The sequence below is a fragment of the Molothrus aeneus genome, chromosome 6, assembly GCF_037042795.1.
Source record: "Molothrus aeneus isolate 106 chromosome 6, BPBGC_Maene_1.0, whole genome shotgun sequence".
Classification (NCBI taxonomy): domain Eukaryota; kingdom Metazoa; phylum Chordata; class Aves; order Passeriformes; family Icteridae; genus Molothrus; species Molothrus aeneus.
The window spans coordinates 60,541,518-60,560,076 of NC_089651.1; the positions used below are offsets into that span (position 1 = coordinate 60,541,518).

The following is an 18,559-nucleotide window of genomic DNA, read 5'->3' on the forward strand; positions in this document are numbered from 1 at the left end:
GGGGTGTTCCCCTGGAGAGGAGAAGGCTCCAGGGAGAGCTCAGAGCCCCTGGCAGGGCCTGGAGGGGCTCCAGGAGAGCTGGAGAGGGACTGGGGACAAGGGATGGAGGGACAGGAGCCAGGGAATGGCTCCCAGTGCCAGAGGGCAGGGATGGGTGGGAGATTGGGAAGGAATTATTTTCTGTGTGGCCCTGGCACAGGGTGCCCAGTGTCTGTGGCTGCCCCTGGATCCCTGGCAGTGCCCAAGGCCAGGCTGGACAGGGCTTGGAGCAGCCTGGGATGGTGGAAGGTGTCCCTGCCTGCCCATGTGGGGCTGGATGAGCTTCATTGTCCCTTCCCACCCAAGCCATTCTGGGATTCCATGGGAACAATGGTGAGAGCTGCCTGTGCTGGCAGATCCAGGAGGATTTCAGGTACCATTCTGTGTTATCCATGGATAAAATCCCTTCCACAGGTGGTGGCTGCTCTGCAGGCTGTTTTCCATTGCCTGTGTCAGATACAAATGGGAAATGTGATTAAAACCCCTCTCAAGTCCCATTAGCTCTGGGAGCATCAGCTTGTCCTGGCTGCAGCTTTATTGCATCAGTCTGATGATAATTTTATGGGCTGTTTATCTCCCCATTTCAAAGTATAATTTTTCAAGTGTTGTGACCAGAGGCTGGAGGGATTTTTGTTCCATGTTGAACTTTGCTCTGCAATTAAACCCCTGTTGGGGGGTGGAGGGGACTCTACTCCAGAAAGACTCCTGTTTTCCTAAAATTACAGCTTTTGCCCCAGGACAGTGACTGTGTCACCCAGCAAATACATCAGCAGTTCTGCTGGACTCGTGATAAATGAAAATAGCTCTGTTTTTAAATATTTTTTTTTTTGCTCCATAATTATCCTGGAAGGAGTGGCTCTGGCATGTTTAAAGGAATCTGGGTTTCTAGAGGTCAGTGAGTCAGGGAGCAGTGAAGACATTGGAGGGAGGGAGCAGTGGGGTCAGCTACACAGATATATGAGTTTTACACTTTATATATATAAAATAAGTTACCACTTATGAGTAAATATTAATAAATAAGTAACCAATATGATTAAATATTAATAAAAATAAATAAATATATTTTTAAGAAAAATCTTCAGCATCTTTGGGACCTTCAGTAACTCTCTTGGCTATTGGGGTGTCCAGGGCAAGGAGTTGGGCTTGATGATCCTTTTTTATCCCTGCCAACTCAGGATTTCCTTTTCCCCTTTCCTTTTTCTCTTTCCTTTTCCCCTTTTCCCCTTTCCTTTTCCTCTTTCCTTTTCCCCTTTCCTTTCCTGAAATTTCCTTTCCTTTCCTGAAATTTCCTTTCCTTTTTTCCCCTTCATCCCCCTTTCCTCTTCTTTATCCTTGCCCTTCCCCATCACTGCTGTCCTGCTCCAAATTAGCCTCTTTCTTTTAGTATTTCTGGATGTTTTAGGAATATTTACCCTCTTTCCTGATTTTTTAGTGCTCTCAGGCTGTGCCTTCCCCTCTCCTGGACACACAGAAAAGAAAAACCCACATGAGGTTCTGTGCAATGAATTTTGATGGTTGGTAGTGGTGGATTTTTTTTTTCTCTTTTTTTTTTTTCACTTTCAGCCTTAAATTTCTCTCCTTCCCAAGTTTTTAAATACTTTAACCTTGTTTTCCATGGCTGTGGATTTCAGTGGGTATGGATTGCATCCCCAGGGAGCAGGAGAGGGTCTCCCCCATCCCTGAGCTCACCCAGGGCATTCCCAGCTGTTTATTGCTGGAAGTCTCTTTTCCTTGCAGGGACTTTTTCTCCTCCTCCAGCTTCCCAAGAGGGGTGTGGATGCAGCCAACACCCAGCCCAGGGTTTGGAGAGCCCCTTGGAGCTGTGAGGGCTGGATTAAGGTGTTATCAGCAGGAATTTGTGTTTAAAAGGGCTTTAATCAGCTGCCTGCACTCCATGCTTTTTGTCCACATCTGTGTTTTTTCAATTCAGTGTGAAGTGCATATTAATTTTAAAATACAAAAATCATATTTAAAAAAAAAAGACCACTTTTATTTTAATTTTCTTATAAAAACCCTTGAGGAGTTTCAGCCCATCTGCACCAAACTCAGTGAAAAGGTGGAAAATAAATTTGGGGTTGGTTTTGTGTAGATTATCAAATACAAAAATGACCTTTTGCAAGAGGAAATGCTTGGCTTGTGAGTTGGTTTCAGTCCCTGTACTGTATCTTAGAGAGATATATAAATATAAATATAAATATATAAATATATATCCATATATTAATATATTTATTATTAACACATATAATAAATATATAGTGATTTATTTATTAATTATTTATTATAAACATATTAATATATTTATAAAAATATATCAATATCTATTTATATATATATATGGATATATTTTTATTTTGTGTGTTCATCTATAATTATATATGTATATAATTCAGTTTTTTCTCTATTTTATATATGCATATATATATGGGGTAAATGTTTATGTGTATGTTTATATGCATAATATATCTTATATATCTTATATTTATATATATTATATATGTATTATAAAATATATAAAATATGTGTTTAAACATATCTATTTGATTATTAAATTACTTTTATATAGATAAATTTGAGATAATGGAAAGGCATTTTTTGCCACCTCAGCTTCCCAAGTGTGCCTAGAGCAGAGCAGGGATAATCTTGATTAAACCCACCCTTGGGAAAGAGCCAGGGAAAGCTGTGGAGCTCATTCTGCTCCTGTGGAAAACCCCCCCAGTGTTTTGGGCTTTGGCTCTGGCGTCTTTTGCTCCAGGGGGGGATGGTCCTCTTGGACTGTTCCTGTGGGAGTACTGAAGACTTGAATCCATTGCTCTAAAAGCCTTCATTTTTAATTAAGGAATGATCATTTTTAATTAAGGAATGAGCTGCAAACTCTGCTGCAGCTGCTTCTGCTGCCTCTCTGAAGGTGGAGAGAATTCCAGGGAAAACAGCATCAGCTGCAAATCCTCTCTTTCCAAAAATCCACCAAAAATCCACCATGATCCAGCCCAGGCAGGCTTGCAGAATTCCTCCTCAAGCTTCTGCAGGAGCTTTTAAATTTTTTATTATTAACCCCCAATGTTAAGGTGATGGAGGCATTTGCAGGGTCTTGGCTGCCCTGTGGATTTAATCCTGGGAGTGGGTGTGAAAGGGAATCTGGTGATTCCCAGGAAAGCCTTCAAATACCCATCCAGTGGGATTTAACCATGCACTGGAAAGGGGAAAAAAGAAAGAGATTTATTCAGTCATATCAGGGCTCTGTTTTCCTGAGCAGTGCATGGAAGGAGAGCCCATCTGCAACAGGGGATATCCCAAAATAACAAGGAAAATACAGTGTTTACACAGTGCTGGAGACTTGTATCCTCCTGCCTGTGAGTCCTAAGCTGGCCTGGAGGAGCTGCCAAGTGACAGCAGAGCTTCTGCAGGAAGGAGCTTCAGTAGCTGCTGCAGCAGGAAAGGGACCCTAAAAAACCAGGGATTGGCAGGGGGAGAGTGTTTGGGAGCAGCCAAGTCCTGGGATAAATGGGATTGTTGGATTATGCCCTTCTCTGACCCAGAGATGGGGTAACTGAGAGGTGTTTTAAAACTTTTGTTCCATTTTCAGTCTCATGTGAAGGGTGGGGCAATACAGATGTTATAATTCACACCATCACAATCAGAAGACAACTGTTTCCTAATTACAATGCACTCTAAGTGTTTCTTGGCCTATCAGCTTTTGTTACACCATGCTGTAAATGCCTTAAAGCCAATAATCTAAAATTACCCCTCATAAGTCCTGCTACAATACACCTTTCATAATTCTATTTCTCCAAAATACCTAATCTTATTTACAAAACCACCCTTTAAAACTTATTTCCTGTTGCATTTCTCAACAGTGTCTATCCTATTCCATAACATTTCTAAATCAACATTTCTTATCTCAAAGTTTACATGCAGATATATATTATGTGAGTCTTCTACTTTAAAAATTTTCTACAAAACCACTTCCCACATGGGATAAATTGGCTGCCAGGAAGGGCTGCCTGGATTTTCTTTGCCCTTCACCCAGATTCAGCCTTGCTGCTGGAATTCAGATTGTGTTTGTAGGTCTGTGTGAGACAGCCAGCCCAGAATTAAAGCAAACCCTGTGTGCATCTCAATTCAGACTTGTTGCTGCTACACCCTGTGTGCATCTCAATTCAGACTTATTGCTGCTTGGATTCTAGATTTCAGGGAATTTAGTGGTGGCTGTGGGAATTGAAATCTGCAATTGTAATTCATGCTGGACAAGCTGGCAGGATGTGACTGCGTGGATTGAAAGCTGAGGATGTTTCAGGTTTAAAACACTTCATAGAGCAGCCCTTCACTCCTTCTCTGGCTGTTCTGTCCTCACAGAGGTCTCTGCAGCCATTTGTGTGATTTAAGATGCCTCTCACATTCCCAGGACTGTCTGAAAGCCTTTCCAAGGGGAACAGCCCCATGGGTTCTGCTGTACAAAACATCCTGAACGTCCCTCGTGCACGTTCCTGCCTCTTGGCACAGTTCTGGGAGGCAAATGAAACACCAGGTTCTGCCTGAGGGGAAAAAAAAAAATAAAAATCACAGCTGGGTTTGCCAGCCCTCCCAGGCTCCAGAGGTTTGGGTTCGGGCTGCAGGGGAAGGTGGGGGTTTATTTTGGAGGCCGGGAAGGAAGCGCTGTGCTTCCCTTTCCCGAGGGTGTTGCTGCTGGGGTTGGGCTCCTGGAGCTCAGCCCCGGCTCCAGCTGATGCTGGCAGCTCCAGCTGCCACATCCCTGCTGCTTTCACCTGGGGGCTCCCTGGCTGGAAGGTGGCAGTGATTTCTTGTCACCCTTACATGTGTGCAGCTCGTTTAATGGAATCCTGGAAGGGTTTGGCTTGGAAGAGAGCTCAGAGCCCATCCAGTTCCACCTTCATGTGCAGGGACACCTTCCACCATCCCAGGCTGCTCCAAGCCCTGTCCAGCCTGGCCTTGGACACTTCCAGGGATCCAGGGGCAGCCCCAGCTGCTCTGGGCACCCTGTGCCAGGGGCCTCACTGCCTTCCCAGGAAGAATTCCTTCCCAAAATCTCATCCAACCCTGCCCTCTGGCAGTGGGGAGCCATTCCCTGTGTCCTGTCCCTCCATCTCTGTAAATAGTCCCTCTCTGTCTTTCTTGTGGCTTCTTCAGGCACTGGAAGGCCACAGTTAGATCAACTCACAGCTGCTTTTCTCCAGGCTGAGCAATCCCAGCTCTCACACAGAGCTGCTCCATCCCCCTGCTCATCCTGTGACCCTGCTCTGGACTCCCTGCAGCAGCTCTGTGTCCATCACATTCAGCAGCTCAGAGGAGCTGCTGGATCCTCAAACACCTCTGAGATCTGCAACCTGTAGTTAACTTCTAAATTCCAGGTCTGGGATCTCTAAGGTGAATTTGCAGTACTTGGAGACTTACCTGAGCTCTGATAAATGAATGATAAATTGATAATAGTTGATAAATATAAATAAGTTGATGAATATGATTGGTAGATAAAGATGAAGTGGCCAGTGACTGATGGTAGTAGATGGGAAGAGTCTGAGCTGAAATATTCAGCCTTGCTGTGAAGCTGTAACCCCAACAAATCAGTAACTCATGAACTGGGACTCTGGTGAAGGTTTGTAAACCTTTGATCAGATTTAACCAGGCTGCTGGCATTCCCTGGCCTGCAGGGATTGCTCCAAGCAATCCTGGATCCCTTGCAAAGCACCCAAGGCTCTTGTCAGTGTGTAAAACTCAGCTCCACAAAGCAGCTGCTAAACATTTGCCAGCCTCTTTTATATAGAACTACCCCGTGGGACAGGCACAGACCTTCCCCTTCCTGCTAGAACCAACATCTCACTGTTAATTGAAAGTGTTAATTACTCTCAGGCCCAGAGTGTTGTTTTTGTGCCTTGGCCTGAATGGTTAATCAGCGGTGTAAACCTAAATCCCCTTCTGTTAGGCATAAATGTTACTGATTCCAAATGCCTTTGGTTTTTTCCTCCCCCTGATTTTTGGTGCCAACTCGTTCAGCTTTCAGTAGGGCAGAAGTTGGACTTCATTACCAGAGTCCATTGTAATGATTTCTTGGATTTTTTTCCTGGTAGACAAGGCTTGTGCAAGTTTGCATGCTTTTCTATATTTGGTTTTGTTTAATTTGATTGTACAAAGCTGTTGAAAAGTCCAGCTGAATGTTTCCACTTTCTGCAGAGCTGATTGTGCCATCAAGCCAGGAGTTCAAAGGGAAAATCCAGCTCCTGCTGGGTTTTCTCAGTAACCCCAAGCTCCAGATCCTGGTTTGAGATAGGGACAGACAAAAGTTCCTTTGTCACCTTGTTCTCATCTCAGCTTAATTCAGATGTGGCTCATGGGGACAATCTTCACTCTCACAGGACCGTGGAATATCCTGAGCTGGGAGAAACCACAGGGATCATCCAGTGCAACTCCTGTACAGGACACCAGGAATCCCAGCACGGTGTTGGTGCTGGATTGTGTTCCTTCAGTCCCTTTGGCACTGTGTCTGCTGGGATTTTACCTAATCCTGGAAATTCTCCAATCCTCTGGAATTGCTCCTGCCTTTCTGGCTGGTGCCCTGTGGTGCTGAAGGATGGAGACAGGAGCTGTTGGAATAAATGTCAGCTGGTGGTTTTAATTGGGGTTAAACTGGTGTTTCATGATGGAAATCCAGGATCACAGGGGGATCTGGAGCTGAAAACTGATTTATTCTATTACTAAATACATTATTATGTTGCATATCATTCCATTCTCTTTTCCCTGTGTGCTGGAAGGACATGGCACTGTTATTGGTTGTCAGAGTGGAAAATGCTCTGCAGGAGTGGCAGGGCCAGATGTTAGTGAAAAATATTCCAGGTGTTAGGGAAAATACTGCACAGGGTTTGTCTTTTGGAGTTATCACCATACTTTGATTCCCCAAATGCTTCCCAACCTAAAGGTGACCTCCAAGGACTCCATGGTTACATCCCAGCTGGAAGGAGATGTGGCTGTTGAGTTTTCTTGGTCATTTGTGAGGCAACTTTTCGTTTCAGTAGGGAATTTCCAGGGTTTTTTTGTAGAAACTGAAGGTCCTGTTGAATTCTCCTTGCAAAACTCCTCCTGGTTCTGTTTTCCATGTGTGCCAAGGTGCTTGGGCTCACCTTTGGATAGCACAGGTATCCTGGATGGTGGGGAAAAACCCAAGAATTGATAGTTAACCCCAAGAACTGTGCAAAATCCCTGCTGGGAGAAGTGTTGGGTCACTCATGACCCCTTGGCTTCGTGTTCCAGGTGGGATCACTGCCAGGCTGGTGATCCACGGACACGCCGAGTCTCATCTTTATTTTATCCTTTGGATTCCTCCCTGCTTTTATATCCCATCAAACCACTGTTGAATACAAGCAGTTCCTTGTATCCAGAAAGGGTTGTTGGAGTTTTTTGGATCCATAGTTCCTTCGCAGGAAAGGAGAAAAGAAAAAACTTGAAAAACTTCTTTTGTCCTCGTTCTGGTGCCGCTTTTAACTGGGGGAAAAATGGCTTCTTTGTTGCAGATGTCAAGAAGGACTGGTCTGATCACGCTCTGTGGTGGGAAAAGAAGAAAACTTGGCTCCTTAAAACTCACTGGACATTGGATAAATACGGGATCCAGGCGGATGCCAAGCTCCAGTTCACCCCTCAGCACAAACTGCTGCGCCTGCAGCTGCCCAACATGAAGTATGTCAAGGTCAAAGTCAACTTCTCTGACAGGGTCTTCAAGGCTGTTTCTGACATCTGCAAAACCTTCAGTAAGTGTTGAAAAACCTCCTCCCCCTGGGGAGTTTCCTGGTTGGTTTGGCTCCTGCCTTTCCTCTGGTGCTTGTCCAGTAAATTTGATAAATCCTTGGTGTTTTCTGGGTTTGAGCACTCAGGAGTCATTTGGACATCAAACAGCCCAGGTGTCCTCTCTTTTTCCCTTCCAGATCTACTGTTTTGTGTGTAAATACTTCAATAACAGGATCAATTGAGCCAAAAAGTGATTGAAAAATGCATTTTTTTGTGCTGAATTCTCTTCCACAGCAGAGCTGTCCTCGGGTTTGTCACAGGTGAGGTGGTACCAGCCCTCCTTGATATTCAGACTGGTTGTGATTTTTTTTTTTTTCCCCTGCAAATTTATGTGCTGGATGAAAAGCAAACCTTGAAATGGGAAATCTGCCAGCCCTGTGGGTTGTCTTCTAGTGGAAAATCACATTAGAGATTAAGTGGTGATGCTCCACTGTAAAAGTGTCTGGTGGAGGGAAGGAACCGAGTCTTGCTGTCTCCTCTTCACCCTCATTTCCTGGTGGAGGAGAAGCCCATGAGAAAGGAGGGATCATTCCCCACCAGGTGTAATTTTTTACCCATCTTCACACATTCCTCATCCCAAAACCCAGTGTTTCTTCCTGCCCACCAAAAAAAAACCCAGTGAGGAGATGGCAACTCCAGGAAGCACTCCATACTGGAATTCTCCCCTCCCAAAGGAGCCTGCAGCCCATCCTCAGCTGGAGCAAATCTATTCCTGCTCTCAGAAGGCAGCTGAGGTTACTCTTGGCTGACCCAGTTGTTTGGGGAGGCAGGAGGAGCTCATCCCTACGTGCAGTGTCCAGCACATCCGTGGTTTGGTTGGTATTTTTAGCTGGTTACGGAGCTTTGCTGTTGCTTTCCTGTTTTGTTGGGTTTTTTTTTAAATATAAATATTGGGCAATTTCTCCTTAAAATAGAAAAGGCTTAGCCAGCATTGTGTCTGAGTGGATTTTGCTTCCCCCACCCCCATATCCCACATTTGGGCATTTGGGATGTCGTGCTAGACAGGGAGGTCCCAGGCTTGGACACTGATGAATCTCTCCAGCAGTGACTCATGTCAGGAAATTCTGATATGGCTCATCACGAGACAGGAGATCTGTCACTGATGCTGTCAGAACCTTATCTGGCTCTGAAGCAGCCTTTTCTTCCAACTGCAGAGCTTTTGGTGTATTTATGACCAAACCAGCAGAATAATCCTGATATTTAAAGGTTTGGGAGCAGGGAAAAGCCTCTGGAATAGCAGAGGTTGGAGCTGTGAGCAGGCAGCAGGGACACATCCATCAAGGGCGGTGCTGACTTCCCTTCTGCAGCATCTGAAGTACTGAAATGAAGTTCCTGATTTTGGGGAAAGCAGGGCTTTTACTGGAAATTTCACTTTCCTTTGAGTGCCTCTCAGCAGCCTGAGCTGTTTGAGGACAGACACAAGCTGCAGTGATTGAGTTGTTTAGCCCTCCCAGTTGTGTTTACTGGGAGCCAGATGTTCAGCAGAGCTACTGGGAAGATGATACACGAGCTTGGCATCAGCTGGAGGGAAGAGGGGTTGGGATGTGGGGGAGCAGAAGGGCTGGAGTTGGAGGGGCTGGGATGCTCTTCCCAGAACCACAGAGGTATAAATACAAATGATGCACAAATACATTTTATATGTGTTAAAATGCCCCTATAGATGTTGAAATACCACTATTTATAGATGTCATATCTAATGTGTTTTAACATTTATATACTTAATATATATATATATATATATATATATATTATACATTAATGAAAAAACCCATATATTATGAATATATATATATTACATATTAGGATTAAAATCTTGGCTCTGAGGGTGGCCCAGAGAAGCTGTGGCTGTCCCATCCCTGGAAGTGTCCAAGGCCAGGCTGGGCAGGGCTTGGAGCAGCCTGGGATGCTGGAAGGTGTCTCTGCCCATGGCAGGGGGTTGGAACCAAACTATTCTGTGATTTTGTGATTCTATGATTTTCCTTTTCCCCTCCCCATTAGTGTTTTCCTGCCCCATTTTATTTCATTACCTTTCCCTGCCCTCCTCAACATCCCTGCACAGAGCTCTCATATTCCACCTTAATCAAGCTGATTGTCTCTCCAAGGAGAACTGAGCAGATATTTCAAGGTGGAAGGGAAAGTGATCCCAGCACAGTCCTTGTCTCTGAAATCCCTTGATTTCTGAGCTCCAGGGAGGTTAGGACAGAGCTGTGCCTGGGAGTTGCTCAGATTTTGGCTGTACCTGTTTGCTGTCATTGCCCCTGGATCATTTAGTTACACACCTCAGTAACTCCAGCACAAAGCATCACCAGTGAATAATTGAAGTAATTCCTGATGTTCTCAGGACTCTTGCATTTATAAAATCCTCACTACACAAGCAGGAACACACATGGATGAATTATTTAAGGCTGTCCTTTGCTTCTCTTCCCTTTCAGTTGTTACCCAGAGGTGTGACCCTTGCAGAGTGGGGTTGGTTTTTAAAGAGAAGTCTCTGTTCTTGTGCAGAGGGAGGTTATTCCAAAGGGCAGCTCCCCAGGGCTCCCAGGGAAGATGCTGGGGCCACTCACACATCCCTCACTTTCCTGGAGGTCGTGTGAAGCCAGAAAAAACTCCAATCTCACTCCCAGTGCTGGATTGCAGCCCCTTGATTCCCACAGCAGCCACTCAGGAGGGCTAAAGGCAGGGATTGACCCTGGCAGGCACGAGGAGAGGAGCAGGCAGGGCATGGAATGGGCAGCCCTCATCCAAAGGGTGGCCTGGAATCCTGCCCAGGAGCAGCTGCTGGCAGGCAGCTCCAGCCTGAAGGGCCAGCTTTGATCTGCAATTAAAGACCAGAGAAAGAGAAAGTAAAACTTCACTTTTTTTTTTTTTTTTTTTCTTTTCCCTTTGCAGCAGGGATTTGTGCTTCCTGCCTGGCTGGCAGTGGGACACGGGGTTGGGATGGGATGTTCCCTGCTCCCTGCTCTCATCATCCCATTGGGAGATAATTTCACCCAGAAAATTGCCCATCAAATATCCAATGCAGATTTGATGGGCTGTGATGCCTTGTGCAGGCTGCCCTAGAGCAGAGGCTGGATGGAGTTCCAGAATAAAGCAGGGATTCATTCAAAGCATCTCCTCCATGCATCCACCTTGGGCAGCACAAGAGCCCAGCCAGGGCTGCACCCAAGATGAACCAAAATGGCCCCAAAATGCACAGCCGGGCACGGGGTCTCTCCCTGGGATCAGTTCTGCTCCATTTGCACCTTGCAGTTCATTGTCCCATCCCAGCTTTAGCCCCTGCAGTCCCACCCTGCTTGTTTTTCTCTCTCCAGCCCACGGGGTTTGTGCTCTTGGGCTGAGGTTTGGATCATTTGTCCTTGGTGCCCAGCTGGAGCAGGAATTGTTTTGTCTCCCTGCTCTGTGCACAGAGCTCAGCATCCCCTGACATGGAGCCCAGACCCACCCACTAAAGCAGCACAGAATGTGAAAAATAAAAAAGCTAAACCTGAGGCATCAGCTGCACTCAGCATTTTATTGGTGTGAGTGGGAATATCCTCATTGAATGTGGGTTTTGGGGAGGTGGGAGATGCTCAGCCATCATCCAACATAACAACAAATGTGAAAATCCTCTTTTCCTATGTGAACAGGAAGGAATTCTCAGCTGTGAGGGCAGTGAGACACAGGGTGCCCAGAGCAGCTGTGGCTGCCCCTGCATCCCTGGAAGTGCCCAAGGCCAGGTTGGACAGGGCTTGGAGCAGCCTGGGACAGTGGAAGGTGTCCCTGCCCATGGAAGGGAACTGGATGATCTTTAAGGTCCCTTCCAACCCAAACCATTCTGGGATTCTGGGATGGCTTCACTTCATTCCAGCCCAGTGGATGCCTTACAGCTGCTTCCTTCCAGCCTTCTGGCTGCATTTTTTTCCCTATATCCCAGGAGCTCCAAGGGACTCCAGGCAGGCTCTGCTGCTGCTCTGTGGGCACGTGGGACAGGAAAAGCAAACAGCAGGATGAAACAGTGAGAGTTTTTTCCCAGGCCTCAGCATTTCCTGCCCCAGCAATGCTCCTTCTCCTGGAGACACGACTTATGGTGGAGCTGCAGGGTGAGGGGAGATGCTGTGACAGCAGAAAACCTCCCATCCTTCTCCTCTTCTCCTGGCTGTGAAGATCTGGGACCTCTGCTGCCCTCCAGCCTGAGAAGAGAAGCAGGAAAAATTGTGGTTGATGTTCATGGGAGCACAGAGAGAACAACCCAGTGCCAGAGCTGGGAGGAGGAAGCTCTGGGAGGAAACACTCCAAAATTCATGACCAATCCTTCCCTACCCACCCCGAGGCTGTGTAAGACAGAGAAATTCCCTTCAGGCTCTTTTATTTCCCCAGAGTCTGGTGGAGCTCACACCCAGCTCCTGCCTCATCATCTGAGTGAATTAGTCACCTGTTTTGGAAAACTGAGTCTGGGGAGCACCCTGTGCCCAGCTGTGACATTTCCATGCCCACATTCCATCTTGCTCTGGTCCCCAGCTCCCCTTCTTGCCCAGGGTGAGGCTGGTGTGATCCTGAGGAGCTTGTGGAGCTGGGGCTGCAGAGAGTTCCATGAGGGTGATGAGCTGCTCCCCATCATCCCAAAAATAAGGAGCTTCCCGAGACTCGGCGAGTGGTGGGGAGGTGACAGCCATCCTTCCCTGCCTCAGCCTCCAGCCACCAAATGCAACCTGAGCCGAGGTGGCAGTGGCCTTTGGGAGTGGCAGGGTGCCAGCCCAGCCCAGCCCAGCCCAGGGAAGGTGACACCATCCCAGTGCCAAATGTGACCTTACCTTTTTTTTTTTTTCCCTCTCCAAACGCTCCCCGCTCCAGAACAGAACGTCCTCTGACTCCTGAAGTATTTGCAATATTTCCACGCCCTCGGCTGCCAAAAAGACTTCTATAAAAAGCCACTGTTTGTTGTTTTTTGGGGTTTTTTGTTGTTTTTGAGATTTTTGCAAAACTGAAACCCTTTGGTGGGTGATGTGCAGCGTTCCCAGGGCTCTGTGACAGGCACATGGAGCTCCATCCCTGGCCCAGTTGCTTTCCAGGAGGCAAAGCTGCCTGGGGTTTGTGGAATCACAGGATATCCTGATTGGAAGGGACCCACAAGGATCATCAAGTCCAATCCAATCAAGTCCATCATCCTGGCCCTGCACAGGACAGGAATCCCACCATCCCTGGCCACTGCAAACCTCCTAAACTTTCTTTTCTTCCTCACACCCTGCTGGTAAATAAAGGAGTGTTTTCCCTAAAATCATGGAGTCCTGGTAGATGCACATGAACATCTCAGTGGGAATTTGGGGAGCAACAGCAGCATTCAGGAGGAATTTCTTCATGGAAAGGGTGGTCAGGCCTTGGAAGGGGCTGCCCAGGGAGGTTTGGAGTCCCCATCCCTGGAGGTGTCCAGGGAAGGACTGGACGTGGCACTTAGGGCTGTGGGCTGGGTGACAAGGTGAGGATGATTCACAGGCTGAATTTGACGATCCTGGATGTCTTTTCCAACCTCAGTGACTCTGGGATCTGGGGATGCAGGCTGTGGATGCTCAGGAGCATCAGGAGGATGCTCAGGGATGACGTTCTCGGGGAGGCGGCGGCGGTGAAACCCCGAGCATGGATCTGCTGCCTTTCCCTGCCACGAGCACAGAGCTTTGGCAGTGGCACAGCTATTTCTAAATATGTCCAGGGAATGGGTGTGGAAGGAAATCTTCCCGTTTCCAGAGCTGGCCAAACTGCAACGTCCTCAGCTTTTTCAGGGCCCAAGCGTTCGCTGCCAGCTGCGGCTTTTTCCCCTTTTATTGCCTGCCCGTGCTCAGCTGTCAGACCAGCCCCAGGAACTGGGGTCAGGGAAATAACCAGATTTAATTACAGAGTGTCTGAGATGGACAAAAAAAAAAACCTTTCAGCTCTCCCCCCCGTCCCCACCCCATGGTGTTCTGTGTGTGGAGGAGCAGCAGGTTTTATGTCACTGTGTGAGTCAGTGAATTTTTTCATCCTTACTCTGCTATTGACAGAGACCCTTTAAATAGAATCCATCCTGAAGACATTAGGGCATGCTGGCCAAGCCTTCCTTGGAATTAGCTGGATTGCTCTTTATGGGCCGAAGCAGAGGGAAGGGTGTGAGTGGATTGTTTTTCTCTTGTTTGTGGGATTAAATTAATGGAGTTTAATTGGACTGGAGCTGCAGTTCAGCCACTTCAGGGGCAAGGCTTGTAGTGCTGCCTGTGCTCCAGGAGGCATCCAGATAATGGGAGCCTGGGGATTTCGTCCCACTTATGGAAAAAAACATCCAAACATTCAAGTGTTTGTTGACTCTGCCTCTCCAATGGCTCTTTTTATTGGCCTTGCAGTAATGCTTGGCTCCATCACCGCTGCCTGCATCCTCCTCCTCCTCCTTTTCCTTCTCCTCCTGGGTCTCTCTGGGCTGGTGGTGCCCGATTTCAGCTCTGGGAACCACTGGCACAAACATTCACACCTCTCCAAACCCCACTGATCCCATTTTTGGGTGGTTTTGCACATCATTGCTCCCTTGGCAAATCCATAAGTCAACAGGCACTTGGATTTTCCACCCACAATTTGGGAAGGCTCCAGCAAAACCTCTGCAGGGTCAGCCCCAGCTGATTCCACACCCATAGCACTCCTTGGGCATCTCCAGAGGCTTTGTGGGATGTCCTGAGAGAGCTGCAAGGGCCCCAGGCAGTGAGTGGAGAGCTTGGCTTTCGCCCAGATAAATATTTAAGTTCCTGGGCATCTGAGGAACCCATAATAAAATGTACTGAATGTACAAACGCAGTAAACTGTGCTGGGGAGGTGAGGACCTGCTCCATCAGATACTGCCCAGTGTCCAACACAGCCACAGCCTTATCTCCAGACACTCCTCAGGTTATGTAAGTTCCTTTTTTAGTTTCTTTTTTGGTTTTTTTTTTCCCCTCTGGTCTGTTTTGCAGAACTTTATCTCAAGAGAATTTATGTTTCAGATAAAGTCGGATGCTTCGTTCTGTAAACTTAGACTGTGAAAAGCCATCCATAGAATTCACTCATTCCAAGGAAAAAAAAACATCTTTATTTTTGGTTTTAAGTCTGAAATGGGGTTTGAGGTCTCATTTTTCTAAGATTTGTCAGAGTGATGCACAAAGGCTGTAATTTTAATGAGTCACTGGTTGGAGGGGGCAGTGATGGAGTGCAGAGAAATCCCACTTCCCAGAGATATCCCACTTCAAAACACATTTCCTGAAGGAGGGTGGCTGGATCAGCATTAAAGAGAGGATTTCCCCTCAATGCTGTCTGTGCTACAAGTAAATTTATGGAGTTTTTATGTTCAAGAATTAAGGTGGTGAAGCAGCCCTCTGGCCTTTAGGGGAGCCAGAAATGGGGAAGGAAATTGGATGCCGGAAGCTTTTTGCAACATTAATTTTCTTTCCACATCAAAAATTTCTTTGTGTCTCAGATTATTATCTGTATTTATGAGAACTGAATACTGAAAGTAGTGTGATTTCCCATCACTTCAGTTTTTGGGTACGTCCATCCATACTCAGCCCTTGCAGTCAATGATGTCATCTTCTAGGTGTGGGTGATGTGAGAAAACCATAAATCTGATTTCTTGTGGGAATGGAAGCCCCTGGATCCCTGGAAGTGTCCAAGGCCAGGTTGGATGGAGCTTGGAGCAATCTGGGATAGGGGAAGGTGTCCCTGCCATGGCAGGGGTGGAATGAGATGAGCTTTAAGGTCCCTTCCAACACAAACCCTTTTGGGATCCCCATCACAACACACCTTGGTGGATAAAGAAGCAGCAGCTGCAAGATTTACTTGGTGAATTTAGTGCAAAAGAGCATAAACTGGGTGTTTTACACCCTCTAAGGAAGATGTTTTTTAAAGTCAGTTTGCAGGGCGCAGATGGTGCTTTGTGAAGGAAGAGGGTTTAATCCCAGCTCTGGAGTTTGTCTGAAATGGGAGATAAATGGGCACAGCTGAGCTGGGTGAGCTGTGCAGGGGCTGGATGAGAAATGAGGGGTTACACTGGAAAAAAAGGCCAAGGATTTCCCTTCAGCCACAGCCAGCAGGCACAGGCAGCATCTTGCAGGCAAATGGAAGGGAAGATGCTGCAGGCAGCAAAATGGCTTCATCCAAGAGTTGGAAAAATTTCTCTTGGAGATTCAAAGCTGCCTTTCTGATCATGTTTTGAGCTCCAAAACTCTTTCTTCCAGTTTAGGCCTTTCTGTCTCCTTCCCATAGAATCCCAGAATGGTTTGGGTTGGAAGGGATCTCAAAGCCAATCCCGTCCCACCCCTGCCATGGCAGGGACACCCTCCACCATCCCAGATTGCTCCAAGCCCTGTCCAGCCTGGCCTTGGACACTGCCAGGGATGCAGGGGCAGCCACAGCTGCTCTGGGCACCCTGTGCCAGCCTCTCCCCACCCTCCCAGGCAGGAATTCCCTCCCAAGATCCCTAAATCTCCAGTTCGAAGCCATTCTCTGCCTGCCTTGGTGGCTTTGTAAAGTCCTGGAGGCTGTGGATGGAGGCAGTTGGGAGGAATTTACTGCTCATCCATAATATCCCTGCTCATCCATAGGATCCCTGCTCATCCATAGGATTCCTGCTCACCCATAGGATTCCTGCTCACCCATAGGATCCCTGCTCATCCATAGGATTCCTGCTCACCCATAGGATTCCTGCTCATCCATAGGATCCCTGCTCATCCCTAGGATCCCTGCTGGCATCCCCAGGATTGCTGCCTGCTCCACCCCCTGCAGCCATGAGCTGCTTCCAAGCAGCTGCCCAAAACTTGCCCTGGATCCTTTCTGTCCCGCTGGGAGCATCAGGAACGACTGAGGGGCTATAAAAAGTCTCTTTGATATCAGATGGTCAAGCCCTGGGATGATTCCAGGATTGCTTCCAGAATCCCAGCCTGGCCCAGAGCCTCCTCCTGGCCTCCCTGAGTGCTTCCAGCTGAGAGTTGCTAATGCACCATAAATAAACCTCAGAGCCTCAACCTTGCTCCAAAATACCAGGGGAACTCCTCCATTTAGGCTGTGCTGCCTCTTGTCCCCTGCATGTGACCCTGGTTGTCCCAGCAGATTCCTGCTCCATGAGGTAAGCTGGCTGGGATAAATGGAAATGCATGGAGCTGCCTGCACTCAGCCTCTGGGTATTTGTTGCTAGAAATGGTCAAAAAGTTGGGCAGGGAAACTGGAGGGGTGGCTGGTGGGGTTTAGTGAGGTGGTTTGTGTGGTAATAAATCAGGGTTAACTTAAAGCTGAAAGTAAAAGTAGTATATATAAAAAATGAATAATAATATAAATATAAATATTTATATGATATTTACATTATATATAATATACTATATATAATATAGTATATATAGTATCTATTATATAATATTTCTATTTATATCTACATTATATTTAAATAATATTTATTTAAATATAAATAAATAATATAGGAATAAATAAATACAGGAATAAAACTAAATTATAAGTTCAAAAAGTTTGTATATAAAATATAAATATATAAAAATCAATATAGTTTTTAGAGATTTAAAATCCATATAGATATCTAAATCTATATATTTTTAGCCTGGAAGTGTTCAAGGCCAGATTGGACAAGACTTGGAGCAACCTGGGGTAGTGGAAGGTGTCCCTGCCCATGGCAGGGGGTGGAACAAGGTGGACTTTGGGGTTCCATCCAGCCCAAACCATTCTGGGATTCAGTGATATGATTGAAATAAATAAATATAAATATATAAATATATATAAAGCTGAAAATAAATGATGCCTTCTAAAAATAATATATATTAATATATATATTAAATATTTACGTATATAAATATCATGTGAAAGTAACTACAAGAATATAAATAAAAATAAAACTTGAATTAAAGCTTGGTAATGGGATGGGACACCTACTATATAAAAGGCAGTTAAATCCAGAAGTGTGCAGCCTCTGGATTCAGGAATATCAGAGCTGGTGGGATCCTACATGAAAATCACCTGGCTGGGGGAAGTTCCCAGTGTGGCATTTCCCAGCCTGTTTGCAGGAAGGAACCATGCTGGTGAGGGTGGGCACTGTGGGGCTGTGTCCTGCTCAGGTCACCTGCTGGGGACCAAATTCCAGGGTTAATTATAATCCTGTGTTAATTACAATCCTGGGAGTGCTCAGGGAGCTCCCGCTGCTGCCAGCGCGTGGTGGGATCCCAGCCCTGTAACTTCTCCTGCCTGGGATCATGGCTGGCTGTGTCCTTCAGCATTCCTTGGGTGGGAATGCTTCAGCATTCCGTGGCTGCAGCCAGCTCCTGGCTCCTGATTTTTCCTGCAGCAGGGATGGGACCAGGGCCACTTTCCATAGGGCATTCCAAAGGGAAGGCTCTGCAGCTGAGCATGTTGGGGTGATAGGGGCAAAAAACAGAGCAGGAAACAGCACAGGAGCTTCAGCATGGACAGGCAGCTGCAGAGGAGACTCCAGAGCTCCTTCCAGGCTCAGGCATGTCCAGAATCCCCATCAGAGAATCACAGGATGGTTTGGACTGGAAAGGACCTTAAATCCCATCCCATTCCACCCCTGCCATGGCAGGGACACCTCTCACCATCCCACATTGCTCCAAACCCTGTCCAGCCTGGCCTTGGACACTTCCAGGGAACCCAGGCAGGAAAATGGGAGAGGTTTGCTGTGAAAAAGAAACACTTTGGCCAAAATCTCTTTAAAAAGTGGGTAAATTATAGGCTTTAAACTTTCCAGTCT

The 18,559-nt window shown here is 46.7% G+C and overlaps 1 protein-coding gene across 4 annotated transcripts in view; it reads left to right on the forward strand.

Moving 5' to 3' along the window:
- The window catches only part of FERMT2 (FERM domain containing kindlin 2), a 51,126-nt gene that overhangs the window by 11,622 nt on the left and 20,945 nt on the right, over positions 1 to 18,559 (forward strand). For all 4 annotated transcript variants that reach the window (XM_066551916.1, XM_066551918.1, XM_066551919.1 and 1 more), the window contains exon 2: positions 7,557 to 7,790. In XM_066551916.1, coding sequence (XP_066408013.1) covers positions 7,557 to 7,790 — 234 coding nt within the window. The remainder of the gene's footprint in view (positions 1 to 7,556; positions 7,791 to 18,559) is intronic.